General features: G+C 42.8%; 1 protein-coding gene across 1 annotated transcript in view; it reads left to right on the forward strand.

The window, feature by feature from the left end:
• Positions 1 to 10,249: 10,249 nt before the first annotated feature.
• Positions 10,250 to 20,356, forward strand: part of wnt8b (wingless-type MMTV integration site family, member 8b) — a gene marked incomplete at both ends in the record, with an annotated part of 40,134 nt that continues 30,027 nt past the window's right edge. The window contains one exon of the mRNA XM_084322058.1: positions 10,250 to 10,431. Within this exon, the coding sequence (XP_084178184.1) occupies positions 10,250 to 10,431 (182 nt within the window). The remainder of the gene's footprint in view (positions 10,432 to 20,356) is intronic.

Below are 20,356 nucleotides of genomic sequence, written 5' to 3' on the forward strand. Positions count from 1 at the left end.
GACTTGTAACTGTCGTAGGACTGTCCCCGACTAAGGATTTGGATGGTCGACTATGATTGGCCAAAATTTGCCGTTAGTCGACTATTGGTCGACAAAAAGAAATTATAAAAAATTTTATATATTTTTTTTATTTGTATTTCTTTTATCATTCCATTTGGGCTGTGGGGGTGCTTAATGTCTGAAGGAGTCGACTGAAGGCTTCTTGTCCTCTGCAAAAGCATGTAATTGGTCCACTGATGGATACATCTTGATATTTGTCTAGTCTAGTGTACTACGACTATGCTTGCACCTCATGTTTCAAGTTTCAAGTTTCTTTAATAGTTGTCATACAGAAGTACAGAATACTTTTATACAAAATGCTTCTTACTGTTACGCTCCAGAGACTGTGCAAGACAAGATAAGTATGAAATAAAATAACATAGTATAGCATGTAAATTAGAAGTAAAAAATGACGTCACAGTGTTCAGTATAGACATATGTACAATGTTCGATGCATAATAGACGTAACTGAGTTACCATATAACAATATACTATGCAGTGTACTAATATACAATACTATATAGTGCAAAGCAGAAATGGGATGAGGTACAATTTAGGTACAATTTACAGTAGGCGTACGAGTTGTAGTGCAAATCCTTTATCAATAAATATAAAGTGTGTTTGTGTGATCTAAAGTGTGGAGAGTGGGTGCTGCAGTGTGTTGTTTGTTTAAGTGAGTGTGTGCGTGTGGGTGTGTGTGCTATGTGCAATTGATGGTTGTTGCATAGTGTTTATTGTTCGTTGAGCAGCCTGATGGCCTGGGGATAGAAGCTTCTTCTGAGTCTTTCTGTGCTCGCCTTAAGACTCATGGTACCAAAGCACCTCAAAGGCGCTAAAAACAAAATTACAAACATCTCAAAACAAACTGGTCAGACTACTGCTTGACCTTACTTCTAGAACCCACCTCACCCCTGCCCACTTTGACAACCTAGGATGGCTTAGAGTAGACGACAGAGTACAGCAACTTGCAATGGGCCTGGTCTACAAGATACACTACACGACCAAGGTACCCATGTACATGTCAAAATACTTCCCAAAGGTCAGTGAATACCACGATCACAACACCAGAGGGAGCTTCACAAATCATGTTCAACCCAGATTCGGCTCAAACAAGGGACTAAACACGTTTTGCAATTATGCCACATCAATGTGGAACGCCTTACCCAAAGCTGTAAAGGAATGTGAATCACTACCCACTTTCAAAAACACTCTCAAAGAACACCTACGGGAGACTGCAATTCGAAACTGGCCCCTGTAAATGTCCTAACCCAACCCCCTCCAATGTACAGTAATTTACCTAGTATGGTTTTGTCAATATTCCAATGTACAGTTTTGCTTGTTCGTACAGAGTTTCCCCCCCCCCAACCCCCTCTAATGTAAATGACCTAGTATGGTTGTCAATATCCCAATGTACAGTTTTGCTTGTACAGTTGTACAGTGTTCCCCCCCCAACCCCGCCCTACCCAACCCCTCCCTACCCAACCCCCCCCCCCCCCCCCCCCACACAACCCCACCCAACCTCCTCCAATGTACAGTTTCTACGTCAAATATATATACTCCCTTTTCTGGACTCTTTTTGTATCACAAACAGTAGGCTACTGTATTTGCAAATCTGGTATGTCATAAATGTATAGATGTAGCAGTACTGTCTATCTGTATGTCATGTATGTCATATATGTCCTGATGAATTGAAAATGGGGGACCCTGATGTAAACAAGACGAAAGTCTTTCTCTGGTCTGCATCCCCTTAACAATTGTGTGTATTGAGCTGTACTGTATTGTACCCATTCTGCAATCTGTTAATAAAGTTTTCAATCAATCAATCAATTCATTAGATGGATGAAATCCTCTTTCAGTGCCTCTGTGCCTGTTTTCATAGGCAGTTAGCCTCTGGTATGCGTGCCATTAGCGTTAGCCACTATTCTAGGCCTCTTTTCTTTTGGAAAGAATGATACAAAAAAAATTATAATTAATTTTTTTTTTTTTTTTAATATATACTCGACTAACAGGTTGGCCAGTCGACTACGGCTCCTTTCGACCGATTAGTCGACTAATCTACTAATAGGGGTCAGCCCTAAAGTCTGTCGTAACTGATTTTATTTGATTGTTTATTCTTATATTATTATTGTTGTGCCTATATGTTTGAAATTGCTGATAAACTGTGTCTTGTTTTGTGAGCTCATTGTGGCTGTAAATGAGGGTAACCTCAGTGTCTCACGAGTTCAAATGCAGGTTTGAAATTAAATTAAATGTGCCGTGTAGGAGCAGTGGGCCACCGTGCTGTGGGGGGGGGGGGGGGGGGGTGTAGGAGCAGTGGGCCACCGTGCTGTGGGGGGGGGGCAACTCCTGTAGTAATAACAGCACCTTGGTCCAGGACGATGGCAGGAAACCTAGCTGCATGTCTTTTGGTGTGAGAGGAAACTGGAGAACCTGGAAGGAAACCCACGCGAACACACGGCGAGAACATAGAATAGAATAGAATAGAATAGAATAGAAATACTTTAATCATCCCGAGGGAAACACTACAAATCACTCACAGTAAACATTTAGGTAGACAGAACAAAGTCACAAATAAGAAAAACAAGAAATTCCGTCTGTAATGTACTGATTTCTTTTGTTTTCTCTGTTTGATTGTTTTGTTTTGTTTGGCTTTGGCAATGTAAACGTATGTTTCCCCCTCAAATCTGTGTTAGTTTTTTTCATCTGCTGAAAAGTTGGGTTTTTGGAGTTATGAGGTTTTGTCCCGACAGCAGCGATATGTGTTTTCATAACTGTAGTAACATTTAAAGTTGGATTTATCTTACCAGTCAGCTGTGACAGCTGTGTCCCATTCAGCTTTGATTCCTGAAAGAACTGCTCCACCACCAAATAATAGGCCACACCCACTTCATCAACTAATTTAATTGGACACAGTTTTGTTTAATTTATAAAAAGGAATGTCCAAAAAGAGTGTTATAGAAATTTTAATGTGCTATTGGCTGTCTGTGTTCTTTTTGGAACTGATGAAAATCCGCCTATAGAGGAAAATAACAAACAGTCAAAAAATATAAAAAGCTGCTCCTATGGAAAGTATCATATTTTAATTAACTTATATTGACCCTATGAACACTTTAAAATAGGTAAGGTTTTGCCGCCTTTTCGGTACCGATATCTCGTCCGGCCCAAGGACTAACACACGACATACAGATAGACAGTACTGCTACATCTATACATTTATGACATACCAGATTTACAAATACAGTACTGTTTGTGATACTAAAAAAATCCAGAAAGCCTTCACAGGTGGTGTGACAGGATCTCACTGCCACCTAGTGGTAGCCTATGTTACTGTATGTACTGTGTTGATTGATTGAACATGTTATTAACAGATTGCAGAATGGGTACAATACAGTACAGCTCAATACACACAATTATTATAATTAAGGGGATGCAGACCAGAGAAAGGTCTATGATGAATTGAAAATGGGGGACCCTGATGTAAACAAGACGAAAGTCTTTCTCTGGTCTGCATCCCCTTAACAATTGTGTGTATTGAGCTGTACTGTACTGTACCCATTCTGCAATCTGTTAATAAACGTTTCAATCAATCCATAAGCTCAAAATAAATGCATGCATGCATGCATTATGTTTTTCTCCTTTGTTCAGCCATCCATCATGGACCCCGGCAGTCTTGGCTTCTCAGTAGTGTCACTGGTACTAGGACTGTCCCCGATCCCTTTCACAATCAAAAGGAAAATGAAGGAGTTCACGTCGAACAAGGCAGTTGCTAACGACGTGGCTAGCAGGATCGATTCCGATAAGGAGGACACCTCCCATGCTCTAGCAGGGCTACTAAACTTCCCCCTGAAAGACCATTGGGCTGAAACGCGATCGATACTTGGAGTGGCGATCATGAATCGGAAATACCCTCTAGCCAGACCATCCGATCCTAGTCAAGGAATCTTCCTGACCGGTCTTGGGATAATCAGAGCATTCTAAGGCACTTTCGTAACCATTGGGCTGAAACGCGATCGATACTTAGAGTGGCGATTACGAATCGGAAAAACCTCTAGCAAGACCATCCGAACCTACACATACCTCCACATATACATATATGTACCCACACAACTACATCTAGTTACATGGTGTCAACACAGATCAGAGGTCCAGTCGTTGCACCAGCATATAGTTCAAAGGTCCAGCTATTGCCCCATGTCCCTTATTAATATGCCAAGTTCCATTAAATTATATCCAGCTATATGGTGTCAATATAGTTCAGAGGTCCAGTCATTACACCAGGTCCCTAATTAAACTACTGGGTCCCATTAATTTACACCTAGTTGTATAGTGTCAATACAGTGCAGAGGTCCAGCCATTGCACCGGGTTCCATATTAATATATCAAGTTCTATTAAATTATACCCAAACACCTAGTGTCATTGATTGAGAGAGAGAGTATATAGAGGAAGTTAATATTGATCGATTGATTGAATGATTGACTGATTAATTGATTGATTGAATGGTTGATAAATTGATTGATTGATTGGTGGCAGTGAGCAGCCATAGTCCAACCAGTTAGGACTAGTTAGGAGCAGTGAGCAGCCATAGTCCAACCAGTTAGGACTAGTTAGGAGCAGTGAGCAGCCATAGTCCAACCAGTTAGGACTAGTTAGGAGCAGTGAGCAGCCATAGTCCAACCAGTTAGGACTAGTTAGGAGCAGTGAGCAGCCATAGTCCAACCAGTTAGGACTAGTTAGGAGCAGTGAGCAGCCATAGTACAACCAGTTAGGACTAGTTAGGAGCAGTGAGCAGCCATAGTCCAACCAGTTAGGACTAGTTAGGAGCAGTGGGCAGCCATAGTCCAACCAGTTAGGACTAGTTAGGAGCAGTGGGCGGCCATAGTCCAACCAGTTAGGACTAGTTAGGAGCAGTGGACCCTGATGTAAACAAGACGAAAGTCTTTCTCTGGTCTGCATCCCCTTAACAATTGTGTGTATTGAGCTGTACTGTACTGTACCCATTCTGCAATCTGTTAATAAACGTTTCAATTAATCCATAAGCTCAAAATAAATGCATGCATGCATGCATTATGTTTTTCTCCTTTGTTCAGCCATCCACCATGGACTCCGGCACTATTGGCATAGTGTCACTGGTACTAGGACTGATCCCGTTCCTCAGTGTCCCTTTCATAATCAGAAGAAAAATGAGGGAAATGAAGTCGAACAAGGCAGCTGCTAATGACATGAGCAGGATCGATTCCTATAGGGAGGACACCAACCATGCTCTAGCAGGGCTACAGGACGTCCCCCAGAAAGAATACCCGTGGCTGAGGAGGGCTATCCTTAACATACTGGTGAAGCTGGAGGAGGCAGAACAATACACAAGGTATGTCTGGGTCCAACTCTGTATCTTGTAGCCATGCCCTTATCTCTGGTCCCACGTCAAAGAGGCTGGCTTCAGAGTAGTTTTGACATGTGATATAGATAAAGATATCGTTTCATTGTGTATTGATTAACTTTATATTTGCTCTTCATTCATATTACAAAAGTTATACTGGCACATGTAATACAGCAATGGATTATGGGTAAATGCAACGTTAAAGCAGTGCCAATGTAAGACTGACTTTACATTAAACGAATGACAATAATATAGTATAATATATTATTTGGACTAAAGAATGGTGTTGTCTCACCCTACGCGCATGTTGAGGGAGAGCACCATACATTATACACTGAGAAACCACGGCAGAGAGTGAGCTCTCCGGGAACAACCCCACTTTTTCACGCTAAACCCCTCCTTTAGCCGGTCGCTGTTCTTCTTCTTCTTCGGGTCGCAACCGTCTTCCGGTCTGACTTCCTGTGCTAATGGTCTAATCTACACTGCTGCCACCTGTCGTCACTGATGGGAATTGCAGCCATTTTGTTAAATAAATATATTAAAAACGGGAAAAATACGGGAACGGGATGACGGCGGGAAGGTAGGTTGAAATAAGTGACAATCCCGGGAAAAACGGGATGGTTGACAGCTATGCCCCAGATCTTAGAGAGTGGCATTTCTTTTATTTATTTATTTAAAAAAAATTGGACTTCATGGTGTTTATGTTATGTTCTTGATTTATTGTGATGTTTCTTCTTGACTTGTTTAACTCTTCCTCTGCCACGCTGGGAACGGGATATGGCTATGTGCTGCCACGCATTAAACCAATTGGGTCGGCCACCTTGTTTGCAGGGCTATAACTATATTCTATATCAGGGGTCAGCAACATTTTTGACATGAAGTGCCAGTTTGAAATATAGTTGTAACTAGTGTGCCTTATCAACAATATTCCATGCATCGTCATTTTTCTCATAATCAGGTATTTTTAATGATAATTTTTACATTATTACATCATTGTTATTATTAACAATATTATTATGATGGTTCGTATCAACCCTAAATCTGAGTTAGGGCGGGGGTGCAATGCAGACAAACAGTTTTGCTTTACTGAGCTCCGTTATCTGGGGGCTGTAGTTGGTCACTTTAAGCTGCACACCGGAGCATCTTTTAATCCAGCTGTTTGCTGTTCTCTGATATTTTCTGACATTTCGTTGATGCGTCGCTCGACACTTCAAACTGACATGGGGATATCTTGTATCCTTGATTTGATTGTCTCTTTGTTTGGCAAGCCTTTAAACAAAACATCTGAGCTACAGAGAAAAGCCTCTTGATATACTTGCCATCAGTGAATGGCTTTCCACAATTCGCAATGCAATGAGCTTGCTTGCTTCAGTTGCATGGTTTTTAGCAGTCGTGAACACTGAGGGTGCTGGCTTGCTTTTCATACCTGGCCACGGCACGTTTAATCGATTCTGCCTTATCCGCCTGATCTTTGAAACTTTTTTGATGCTTCGTCTCAAAATGGCGTTTCACACCTGACGTTCTGCAAACTTTTTCCCCCTCCTTTTTCCTCCGATTTTCTCCCATCCCAATGTTAGTCGTTATGCCAATTCCCAATTCCCAATCCCCTTCCTGGTCGCTGCGCACTTACCCCCCCACAGTCGGTCTGGGAGAGTGTGGAGGCTACCACGTGCTTCCTCTGACACACGTCCAGCCAATCAACCGCTTCTTTTCACCTGGCAGCGCGGACTCTCACTGAGAGGGCGTAGCGTGTGGGAGGATCACACTATCCCACTCAGGTCCTATCCGCGCTGAGCAGGCGCCCCGACCGAACTGTAGGAGTCGCTGTTTACAACGAGCCGGACCCACCCCGCCAGCTTCTACAGTTGCACAGGCAAGACGTGATACTATTTTAACCCATTCCTCTGCAGTGCCGTGGCGGAAGGGCCAGGGCCAAGGTCCGGGTCGGGGCCAGGGTAACCCCAACTCTAATCCCAACCCCTACCCCAACTCCACCGCAGCACAGGTAAGATGTGACATTATTTTAATCTATACAGTTGCACAAGTAAGACGTGATATTATTTTAGCCCATACCGTTGCACAGGTAAGACGTGATCCTATTTTAATCTATACCGTCGCACAGGTAAGACGTAACATTATTCTGATCTATACAGTTGCATAGGCAAGATATGACACTACTTTAATCCCTTCCGTCCCTCTCTCCAGCGTCGTCGTTACCAGACAGCCTTCGAAACGTGGGACACGAAAAGCGGTCTTGGGGGTCCAAATGGTCACTATGTGGACCAAAATATTTTTTTCGTTGCTCTACCCCATGTGCCTAGTCTTCCTGGCCCCGTTTGCTATTTTTACTGGGGTCAGGACCTCTCCTGTCCCCCTGTACAAGAGGTTTAATGTGCTCATTCAATGGTCCACCGGCCATGCCTTTCTCTCTTAATAGATGTCTCTGTGTTCCGTCGTACGAGTGAAGTGAGCTGTCTCCCTTTTACAAGGAAGGAGGGATCTGTTTTTACAACACTAGCCCTCTTCTAATTGGTCTCCCCTTGTTGAGGGGCGTGGTCCCACTTGATTGACAGCTGACTGCACTTTCCCAAACCAGCTGTTAACCCTTTATTCAATGTCCTAATTGTCTGTATTAGAACAGAGTATTTTTTATATTAAAATTAGTGGCGATCACAAATCGGAAAATTCCTCTAGCAAGACCATCCGATCCTAGTTAAGGATTCTTACTGAACAGTCTTGGGATAATCAGAGCATTCTAAGGCACTCTCGTAACCATTGGGCTGAAACGCGATCGATACTTAGAGTGGCGATCACGAATCGGAAAATTAGTGGCGATCACGAATCGGAAAATTCCTCTAGCAAGACCATCCGATCCTAGTTAAGGATTCTTACTGAACAGTCTTGGGATAATCAGAGCATTCTAAGGCACTCTCGTAACCATTGGGCTGAAACGCGATCGATACTTAGAGTGGCGATCACGAATCGGAAAATTAGTGGCGATCACGAATCGGAAATTTCCTCTAGCAAGACCATCCGATCCTAGTTAAGGATTCTTACTGAACAGTCTTGGGATAATCAGAGCATTCTAAGGCACTCTCGTAACCATTGGGCTGAAACGCGATCGATACTTAGAGTGGCGATCACGAATCGGAAAATTAGTGGCGATCACGAATCGGAAAATTCCTCTAGCAAGACCATCCGGTCCTAGTTAAGGATTCTTACTGAACAGTCTTGGGATAATCAGAGCATTCTAAGGCACTCTCGTAACCATTGGGCTGAAACACGATCGATACTTAGAGTGGCGATCACGAATCGGAAAATTCCTCTAGCAAGACCATCCGATCCTAGTTAAGGATTCTTCCTGAACAGTCTTGGGATAATCAGAGCATTCTAAGGCACTCTCGTAACCATTGGGCTGAAATGCGATCGATACTTAGAGTGGCGATCATGAATCGGAAAATTCCTCTAGCAAGACCATCTGATCCTAGTTAAGGATTCTTCCTGACCAGTCTTGGGATAATCAGAGCATTCTAAGGCACTCTCGTAACCATTGGGCTGAAACGCGATCGATACTTGGAGTGGCGATCATGAATCGGAAATACCCTCTAGCCAGACCATCCGATCCTAGTCAAGGAATCTTCCTGACCGGTCTTGGGATAATCAGAGCATTCTAAGGCACTTTCGTAACCATTGGGCTGAAACGCGATCGATACTTAGAGTGGCGATTACGAATCGGAAAAACCTCTAGCAAGACCATCCGAACCTACACATACCTCCACATATACATATATGTACCCACACAACTACATCTAGTTACATGGTGTCAACACAGATCAGAGGTCCAGTCGTTGCACCAGCATATAGTTCAAAGGTCCAGCTATTGCCCCATGTCCCTTATTAATATGCCAAGTTCCATTAAATTATATCCAGCTATATGGTGTCAATATAGTTCAGAGGTCCAGTCATTACACCAGGTCCCTAATTAAACTACTGGGTCCCATTAATTTACACCTAGTTGTATAGTGTCAATACAGTGCAGAGGTCCAGCCATTGCACCGGGTTCCATATTAATATATCAAGTTCTATTAAATTATACCCAAACACCTAGTGTCATTGATTGAGAGAGAGAGTATATAGAGGAAGTTAATATTGATCGATTGATTGAATGATTGACTGATTAATTGATTGATTGAATGGTTGATAAATTGATTGATTGATTGGTGGCAGTGAGCAGCCATAGTCCAACCAGTTAGGACTAGTTAGGAGCAGTGAGCAGCCATAGTCCAACCAGTTAGGACTAGTTAGGAGCAGTGAGCAGCCATAGTCCAACCAGTTAGGACTAGTTAGGAGCAGTGAGCAGCCATAGTCCAACCAGTTAGGACTAGTTAGGAGCAGTGAGCAGCCATAGTACAACCAGTTAGGACTAGTTAGGAGCAGTGAGCAGCCATAGTCCAACCAGTTAGGACTAGTTAGGAGCAGTGGGCAGCCATAGTCCAACCAGTTAGGACTAGTTAGGAGCAGTGGGCGGCCATAGTCCAACCAGTTAGGACTAGTTAGGAGCAGTGGACCCTGATGTAAACAAGACGAAAGTCTTTCTCTGGTCTGCATCCCCTTAACAATTGTGTGTATTGAGCTGTACTGTACTGTACCCATTCTGCAATCTGTTAATAAACGTTTCAATTAATCCATAAGCTCAAAATAAATGCATGCATGCATGCATTATGTTTTTCTCCTTTGTTCAGCCATCCACCATGGACTCCGGCACTATTGGCATAGTGTCACTGGTACTAGGACTGATCCCGTTCCTCAGTGTCCCTTTCATAATCAGAAGAAAAATGAGGGAAATGAAGTCGAACAAGGCAGCTGCTAATGACATGAGCAGGATCGATTCCTATAGGGAGGACACCAACCATGCTCTAGCAGGGCTACAGGACGTCCCCCAGAAAGAATACCCGTGGCTGAGGAGGGCTATCCTTAACATACTGGTGAAGCTGGAGGAGGCAGAACAATACACAAGGTATGTCTGGGTCCAACTCTGTATCTTGTAGCCATGCCCTTATCTCTGGTCCCACGTCAAAGAGGCTGGCTTCAGAGTAGTTTTGACATGTGATATAGATAAAGATATCGTTTCATTGTGTATTGATTAACTTTATATTTGCTCTTCATTCATATTACAAAAGTTATACTGGCACATGTAATACAGCAATGGATTATGGGTAAATGCAACGTTAAAGCAGTGCCAATGTAAGACTGACTTTACATTAAACGAATGACAATAATATAGTATAATATATTATTTGGACTAAAGAATGGTGTTGTCTCACCCTACGCGCATGTTGAGGGAGAGCACCATACATTATACACTGAGAAACCACGGCAGAGAGTGAGCTCTCCGGGAACAACCCCACTTTTTCACGCTAAACCCCTCCTTTAGCCGGTCGCTGTTCTTCTTCTTCTTCGGGTCGCAACCGTCTTCCGGTCTGACTTCCTGTGCTAATGGTCTAATCTACACTGCTGCCACCTGTCGTCACTGATGGGAATTGCAGCCATTTTGTTAAATAAATATATTAAAAACGGGAAAAATACGGGAACGGGATGACGGCGGGAAGGTAGGTTGAAATAAGTGACAATCCCGGGAAAAACGGGATGGTTGACAGCTATGCCCCAGATCTTAGAGAGTGGCATTTCTTTTATTTATTTATTTAAAAAAAATTGGACTTCATGGTGTTTATGTTATGTTCTTGATTTATTGTGATGTTTCTTCTTGACTTGTTTAACTCTTCCTCTGCCACGCTGGGAACGGGATATGGCTATGTGCTGCCACGCATTAAACCAATTGGGTCGGCCACCTTGTTTGCAGGGCTATAACTATATTCTATATCAGGGGTCAGCAACATTTTTGACATGAAGTGCCAGTTTGAAATATAGTTGTAACTAGTGTGCCTTATCAACAATATTCCATGCATCGTCATTTTTCTCATAATCAGGTATTTTTAATGATAATTTTTACATTATTACATCATTGTTATTATTAACAATATTATTATGATGGTTCGTATCAACCCTAAATCTGAGTTAGGGCGGGGGTGCAATGCAGACAAACAGTTTTGCTTTACTGAGCTCCGTTATCTGGGGGCTGTAGTTGGTCACTTTAAGCTGCACACCGGAGCATCTTTTAATCCAGCTGTTTGCTGTTCTCTGATATTTTCTGACATTTCGTTGATGCGTCGCTCGACACTTCAAACTGACATGGGGATATCTTGTATCCTTGATTTGATTGTCTCTTTGTTTGGCAAGCCTTTAAACAAAACATCTGAGCTACAGAGAAAAGCCTCTTGATATACTTGCCATCAGTGAATGGCTTTCCACAATTCGCAATGCAATGAGCTTGCTTGCTTCAGTTGCATGGTTTTTAGCAGTCGTGAACACTGAGGGTGCTGGCTTGCTTTTCATACCTGGCCACGGCACGTTTAATCGATTCTGCCTTATCCGCCTGATCTTTGAAACTTTTTTGATGCTTCGTCTCAAAATGGCGTTTCACACCTGACGTTCTGCAAACTTTTTCCCCCTCCTTTTTCCTCCGATTTTCTCCCATCCCAATGTTAGTCGTTATGCCAATTCCCAATCCCCTTCCTGGTCGCTGCGCACTTACCCCCCCACAGTCGGTCTGGGAGAGTGTGGAGGCTACCACGTGCTTCCTCTGACACACGTCCAGCCAATCAACCGCTTCTTTTCACCTGGCAGCGCGGACTCTCACTGAGAGGGCGTAGCGTGTGGGAGGATCACACTATCCCACTCAGGTCCTATCCGCGCTGAGCAGGCGCCCCGACCGAACTGTAGGAGTCGCTGTTTACAACGAGCCGGACCCACCCCGCCAGCTTCTACAGTTGCACAGGCAAGACGTGATACTATTTTAACCCATTCCTCTGCAGTGCCGTGGCGGAAGGGCCAGGGCCAAGGTCCGGGTCGGGGCCAGGGTAACCCCAACTCTAATCCCAACCCCTACCCCAACTCCACCGCAGCACAGGTAAGATGTGACATTATTTTAATCTATACAGTTGCACAAGTAAGACGTGATATTATTTTAGCCCATACCGTTGCACAGGTAAGACATGATCCTATTTTAATCTATACCGTCGCACAGGTAAGACGTAACATTATTCTGATCTATACAGTTGCATAGGCAAGATATGACACTACTTTAATCCCTTCCGTCCCTCTCTCCAGCGTCGTCGTTACCAGACAGCCTTCGAAACGTGGGACACGAAAAGCGGTCTTGGGGGTCCAAATGGTCACTATGTGGACCAAAATATTTTTTTCGTTGCTCTACCCCATGTGCCTAGTCTTCCTGGCCCCGTTTGCTATTTTTACTGGGGTCAGGACCTCTCCTGTCCCCCTGTACAAGAGGTTTAATGTGCTCATTCAATGGTCCACCGGCCATGCCTTTCTCTCTTAATAGATGTCTCTGTGTTCCGTCGTACGAGTGAAGTGAGCTGTCTCCCTTTTACAAGGAAGGAGGGATCTGTTTTTACAACACTAGCCCTCTTCTAATTGGTCTCCCCTTGTTGAGGGGCGTGGTCCCACTTGATTGACAGCTGACTGCACTTTCCCAAACCAGCTGTTAACCCTTTATTCAATGTCCTAATTGTCTGTATTAGAACAGAGTATTTTTTATATTAAAATTAGTGGCGATCACAAATCGGAAAATTCCTCTAGCAAGACCATCCGATCCTAGGTAAGGATTCTTACTGAACAGTCTTGGGATAATCAGAGCATTCTAAGGCACTCTCGTAACCATTGGGCTGAAACGCGATCGATACTTAGAGTGGCGATCACGAATCGGAAAATTAGTGGCGATCACGAATCGGAAAATTCCTCTAGCAAGACCATCCGATCCTAGTTAAGGATTCTTACTGAACAGTCTTGGGATAATCAGAGCATTCTAAGGCACTCTCGTAACCATTGGGCTGAAACGCGATCGATACTTAGAGTGGCGATCACGAATCGGAAAATTAGTGGCGATCACGAATCGGAAATTTCCTCTAGCAAGACCATCCGATCCTAGTTAAGGATTCTTACTGAACAGTCTTGGGATAATCAGAGCATTCTAAGGCACTCTCGTAACCATTGGGCTGAAACGCGATCGATACTTAGAGTGGCGATCACGAATCGGAAAATTAGTGGCGATCACGAATCGGAAAATTCCTCTAGCAAGACCATCCGGTCCTAGTTAAGGATTCTTACTGAACAGTCTTGGGATAATCAGAGCATTCTAAGGCACTCTCGTAACCATTGGGCTGAAACACGATCGATACTTAGAGTGGCGATCACGAATCGGAAAATTCCTCTAGCAAGACCATCCGATCCTAGTTAAGGATTCTTCCTGAACAGTCTTGGGATAATCAGAGCATTCTAAGGCACTCTCGTAACCATTGGGCTGAAATGCGATCGATACTTAGAGTGGCGATCATGAATCGGAAAATTCCTCTAGCAAGACCATCTGATCCTAGTTAAGGATTCTTCCTGACCAGTCTTGGGATAATCAGAGCATTCTAAGGCACTCTCGTAACCATTGGGCTGAAACGCGATCGATACTTGGAGTGGCGATCATGAATCGGAAATACCCTCTAGCCAGACCATCCGATCCTAGTCAAGGAATCTTCCTGACCGGTCTTGGGATAATCAGAGCATTCTAAGGCACTTTCGTAACCATTGGGCTGAAACGCGATCGATACTTAGAGTGGCGATTACGAATCGGAAAAACCTCTAGCAAGACCATCCGAACCTACACATACCTCCACATATACATATATGTACCCACACAACTACATCTAGTTACATGGTGTCAACACAGATCAGAGGTCCAGTCGTTGCACCAGCATATAGTTCAAAGGTCCAGCTATTGCCCCATGTCCCTTATTAATATGCCAAGTTCCATTAAATTATATCCAGCTATATGGTGTCAATATAGTTCAGAGGTCCAGTCATTACACCAGGTCCCTAATTAAACTACTGGGTCCCATTAATTTACACCTAGTTGTATAGTGTCAATACAGTGCAGAGGTCCAGCCATTGCACCGGGTTCCATATTAAGTCCAACCAGTTAGGACTAGTTAGGAGCAGTGGGCAGCCATAGTCCAACCAGTTAGGACTAGTTAGGAGCAGTGGGCAGCCATAGTCCAACCAGTTAGGACTAGTTAGGAGCAGTGGGCAGCCATAGTCCAACCAGTTAGGACTAGTTAGGAGCAGTGGGCAGCCATAGTCCAACCAGTTAGGACTAGTTAGGAGCAGTGGGCAGCCATAGTCCAACCAGTTAGGACTAGTTAGGAGCAGTGAGCAGCCATAGTCCAACCAGTTAGGACTAGTTAGGAGCAGTGGGCAGCCATAGTCCAACCAGTTAGGACTAGTTAGGAGCAGTGAGCAGCCATAGTCCAACCAGTTAGGACTAGTTAGGAGCAGTGAGCAGCCATAGTCCAACCAGTTAGGACTAGTTAGGAGCAGTGAGCAGCCATAGTCCAACCAGTTAGGACTAGTTAGGAGCAGTGAGCAGCCATAGTCCAACCAGTTAGGACTAGTTAGGAGCAGTGAGCAGCCATAGTCCAACCAGTTAGGACTAGTTAGGAGCAGTGAGCAGCCATAGTCCAACCAGTTAGGACTAGTTAGGAGCAGTGAGCAGCCATAGTCCAACCAGTTAGGACTAGTTAGGAGCAGTGAGCAGCCATAGTCCAACCAGTTAGGACTAGTTAGGAGCAGTGAGCAGCCATAGTCCAACCAGTTAGGACTAGTTAGGAGCAGTGGGCAGCCATAGTCCAACCAGTTAGGACTAGTTAGGAGCAGTGAGCAGCCATAGTCCAACCAGTTTACGATTTTATACGTTTTGTCCGCCAATCGTTATTTCCCTTATTTTCATTCTCTGTTGAGAACATTTATGCCATTTATTTATTGTTTTCATATTTAATTAGGGCCTAAGTTTAAGCTATCCGTTGAGAGCATTTGTGTGCATGTGTGTAAATAAAGTTATCTGAAACATATAGAAGTTGTAATTGTTTTATTGATGGAAAAATTACGAATGTATTACAACGGGGACAAATTTAAAATGAAACTAATTTATTACAACAGGGATGATTTAAGAAAGACCTATATTATTATTACACTGTGCATTATGTAATGATTTAAATATATCAGCAAATACATTTACGTTATTCTATAATGTATTTAATTGCACTTTGCGTGCTTCCCACGTCAAGCGACAAATTCTGTTTCCTAATGATTGATTGGCTATTGTGAGTCACGTGAGGAGAACACAGATGTGCGTCACACTAACCTACCTGTATTAATTTCCTCTAACTCTGAGCAGCTGCTAAAGCTTAAGCAATAATAATATTAATAATATGATGTTATTGAACGATGAAGCGTCGAAGTTAACCACCGTCACTCCAGCCCACGATGAGCTCTCTCGCATTTGGACAATTAAAGGACTGCAGTCTGTTTGGATTTAAGCAAAACCCTCGGGCCATGAGTCGACTCGCCACCAGTGACTTCATTGAGCACAACGAGACTACGAGAGACGGAGGCACTTCTTTGGGAATGTAATATAAAACGGGGTGAGTGAGTGTTGACATTTTTTAATCCTAATGCAACTGGCTCACGTTGATACATGGTGCCGGGCTGCCGGCCGGGCTAACTAGCTAACGTTAACTCACGTCGATACCTGGATGGTGCCGGCAGGCAGCAGTGGCTACCTTCTGTGATTTGTTTACCTCGAGGTTGAAGAAAGTCCACTTTTAGGTAGAACGGCCCTAATCCCCCCCCCCCCCCGCGCTGATGAATGAGAGTCATACCGTCAAATACCGTGCACCGGGGTATGACGTCATGAAGGTATAACGGTATGAAAAAAAGCATACCGCCCAGGCCTAATAGATATAATAACTAGTAGTAAGAGTAGGTAAGGGATATGTACAGATGCATGTGATGACAGAGACACACAAAGCCAGCATGTAGGCGTTATTTATTTCTAGCGTGTGAATGAATGAATGAATGAATGAAAACTTTATTTAACAGATTGCAGAATGAGTACAATACAGTACGGCTCAATACACACAATTGTTAAGGGGATGCAGACCAGAGAAAGATGTTTGTCTTGTTTACATCAGGGTCCCCCATTTTCAATTCATATATTCATATCTCTTAAATGTGCAACATTTGAAAAACAGACCTTACCTGTTTTACGTTTTCCATGTCCCCGGATAAACATTTCTGCATCTTCCACCTGGTCCTGGTCGATTGTGCTGTCCGACTGTAGGCATTAAATAAAAAAAACAGTTGATGTTACATTCCAGATAGCTTTCATTAGGCTTTGTGCATTAGGGTGGGCCATTTTAATGGGGAATTAAAATATGAGTTAATTTTTGGGATAGGAAAACTAACCTACATCATCTTGGGTTTCAAAATGGTAAAATTGGTCATGTGGCAGAATGAAAATTCTAATCCTTTCTTTTTGCACTTCAAAGGCACTGAGGTTTGTAAATTGTCTGTATTGAGTCGTACTGTATTGTACCCATTCTGCAATCTGTTAAATAAAATTTTCAATCAATCAATCAAACCATACAAGCTAGCTGTCTAGTTAGCTTGCATTAGCTCACTCTAATTAGCTCGCTAGCTAGATTGCTAGTTAGCTTGCTAGTAGGTATGATAAGCGAAAAGCTTATCATAAAAAAACACATATTGACCGAATCATTTGTCCAAGTCATAACTGGTAGCTAGCTAATGCGATCTAGCTTGCTAGCATGAGCTGTCTTACTAACTACATAGTTAGCGCGAGCTAGCTTGCTAAACAGGAAGCTGACTTGCTAACTAGCTAGCGCGAGCTAGCTTGCTAAATGGGTACAATACAGTACGGCTCAATACACACAATTGTTAAGGGGATGTTCAAAATGTGCTTTTTTTTATTTGCTTACCTCGTATCCATTTCATCTTTTCCTCTGGCCTATATCGATATGTTTGTACAGCATGTACTGCTGCTGCTGCGCACTGCTACGCTACACCACCAGCACGCTAGTCAATCAGTCTTTCTGTCTGAATCAAATTGCACCTGTGTGGGGGATGGGCGAATGCGGTTAGAGCGTTGGGGGATGGGCGAATGCGGTTAGAACGTTGGTAACCGTGGGGTCCACAGAATTCAGTATATTTTTAAGCAGCTCTGGGCTTGGGCAAGTCAGGACATGTTCTTGACGACGTGTGCTTGTTTGTTTGGAGAGATAACATACAGTTAATGTGCTCAATGGACAAAAAAAAACGATTTGTGTAGGTACATATTACATATTAATACATATTAATATAATAATATAATAATAATAATTTTATTTGTATAGCACTTTTCATACAGAAATTGCAGTTCAAAGTGCTTCACAACAGTAAAAAAATACAGGCATAAACTTCTTCTGGCCCCTGTAATTGTCCTAACACAACCCCCTCCAATGTACAGTAAATTACCAAGTATGGTCTTGTCAATATTCCAATGTACAGTTTTGTTTGTACAGTTGTACAGTGTCCCCCCCCACCCCTCCTACCCAACCTCCCCCCCACTCCTACCCAACCCCCCCCCCCCCCACCCACCCAACCACCTCCAATGTACAGTCCACCCCACCCCCCCACCTACCCAATCCAATGTACAGTTTCTACGTCAAATGTATATACTCTTTTTTCTGGACTCTTTTGTATCACAAACAGTACTGTATTTGCAAATCTGGTATGTCATAAATGTATAGATGTAGCAGTACTGTCTATCTGTATGTCATGTATGTCATATATGTTACGATGAATTGAAAATGGGGGACCCTGATGTAAACAAGACGAAAGTCTTTCTCTGGTCTGCATCCCCTTAACAATTGTATGTATTGAGCTGTACTGTACTGTACCCATTCTGCAATCTGTTAATAAAGTGTTCAATCAATCAATCAATCAATCCGTACAGTTTATTGTCCAACTTGCCCCAAATTTGCTCGATGGGGTTGAGGTCCAAACTGTGAGGGGGCCAGTCCATCATTTTCAATGTTCCAACAGATTCCCTCTGTTGCAGATAGCTTGTTGCCAAACTGTTCAAACTTGGACTCATCAGTCCACAACACTTTATACCATGTAAGAGAGGTAGGAAAAATAAACGTTCAGATAAGTGAAGCATGTCATAATTCTCAGTCTAAAGGACCAAAAGAAAGACCTCACGAGAACTGATCAACACAGTGAAAGAGAGGAGTCTTTAGTAGTTACTGCAGGTAAACACAGTGAAAGAGGAGTCTTTAGTAGTTACTGCAGGTAAACACAGTGAAAGAGATGAGTCTTTAGTAGTTACTGCAGGTAAACACAGTCAAAGAGGAGTCTTTAGTAGTTACTGCAGGTAAACACAGTGAAAGAGAGGAGTCTTTAGTAGTTACTGCAGGTAAACACAGTGAAAGAGGAGCTAGTTCCTTTGGCCAGTCGTTGAGCATCCTGATGGCCTGGGGATAGAAGCTCCTTCTGAGTATCTCTGTGCTTTCCCTGAGACTCTGGTATCGCTTGCCTGAGCAGTTCAAAGAGGCAGTCAAATCATAACATTTATGACATACAAGATATACAAATATACAGTACTGTTTATTTACAGACAGAGTCCCCACCTCCCACCCCACCTACTCACCCCCCCCCCCCCACCCCACCTACCCAACCTCCAATGTACAGTTTCTTCCCCCTCAAATGTATATACTCTCAAATGTATATGTAACAGTACTCTCTTCTTAGAAACTGTCTATTAATCAGAGTTTCCAACGCCAGGGTCTACAATATATGACAGGCATTGTACTCTTAAACAGTACTGTACTGTATATTTGTAGATCTGGTATGTCATAAATGTCTGGATGTAACAGTACTGTCTATCTGTATGTCATGTATGTAATGTATGTTATGATGAATTGAAAATGGGGGACCCTGATGTAAACAAGACGAAAGTCTTTCTCTGGTCTGCATCCCCTTAACAATTGTGTGTATTGAGCCGTACTGTATTGTACCCATTTAGCAAGCTAGCTCGCGCTAGCTAGTTAGCAAGTCAGCTTCCTGTTTAGCAAGCTAGCTTGCGCTAGCTAGTTAGCAAGCTAGCTTGTGCTAACTATGTAGTTAGTAAGATAGCTCATGCTAGCAAGCTAGATCGCATTAGCTAGCTACCAGTTATGACTTGGACCAATGATTCTGTCAATATATGGTTTTTTTTATGATAAGCTTTTGGCTTATCATACTAACTAGCAATCTAGCTAGCGAGCTAATTAGAGTGAGCTAATGCAAGCTAACTAGACAGCTAGCTTGTATGGTTTGATTGATTGATTGAACATTTTATTTAACAGATTGCAGAATGGGTACAATACAGTACGGCTCAATACACACAATTGTTAAGGGGATGCAAACCAGAGAAAGACTTGTTTACATCAGGGTCCCCCATTTTCAATTAATCAAGTTTCTTTATTAGTTGTCATACAAAAATACAGAATACTTTTATATGAAATGCTTCTTTCTGTTTTGCTCCTGAGAGTGTGCTAGATAAAAATAGATAAGTATAAAATAAGTATAAAATAGAAAGTGTAAACAAAAGTGTTCAATATGCATGATATATACAATATACAATGCAGAGTAGAGAAAAAGTTACTGAGTTACAATACAATATACAGTACAATGCAGAAGTGGGATGAGGTACAACTTAGGGTAAGGTGCAATGACGTATCAGTTGTAGTGCAAATCTCTTTACCAATAAATATAAAGTGTGTTAAAGTGTCTAAAGTGGGTGCTTGCTACAGTGAGTTGTTTATTTAAAGTGAGTGTGTACGTGTGGATGTGTGTGCTGTGAGTGTATTTGATGGTTTGTTACATAGTGTTATTGTCGTTGAGCATCCTGATGGCCTGGGGATAGAAGCTCCTTCTGAGTA

Source organism: Notolepis coatsorum (assembly GCF_963971535.1).
Source record: "Notolepis coatsorum genome assembly, chromosome: 9".
Classification (NCBI taxonomy): Eukaryota; Metazoa; Chordata; class Actinopteri; order Aulopiformes; family Paralepididae; genus Notolepis; species Notolepis coatsorum.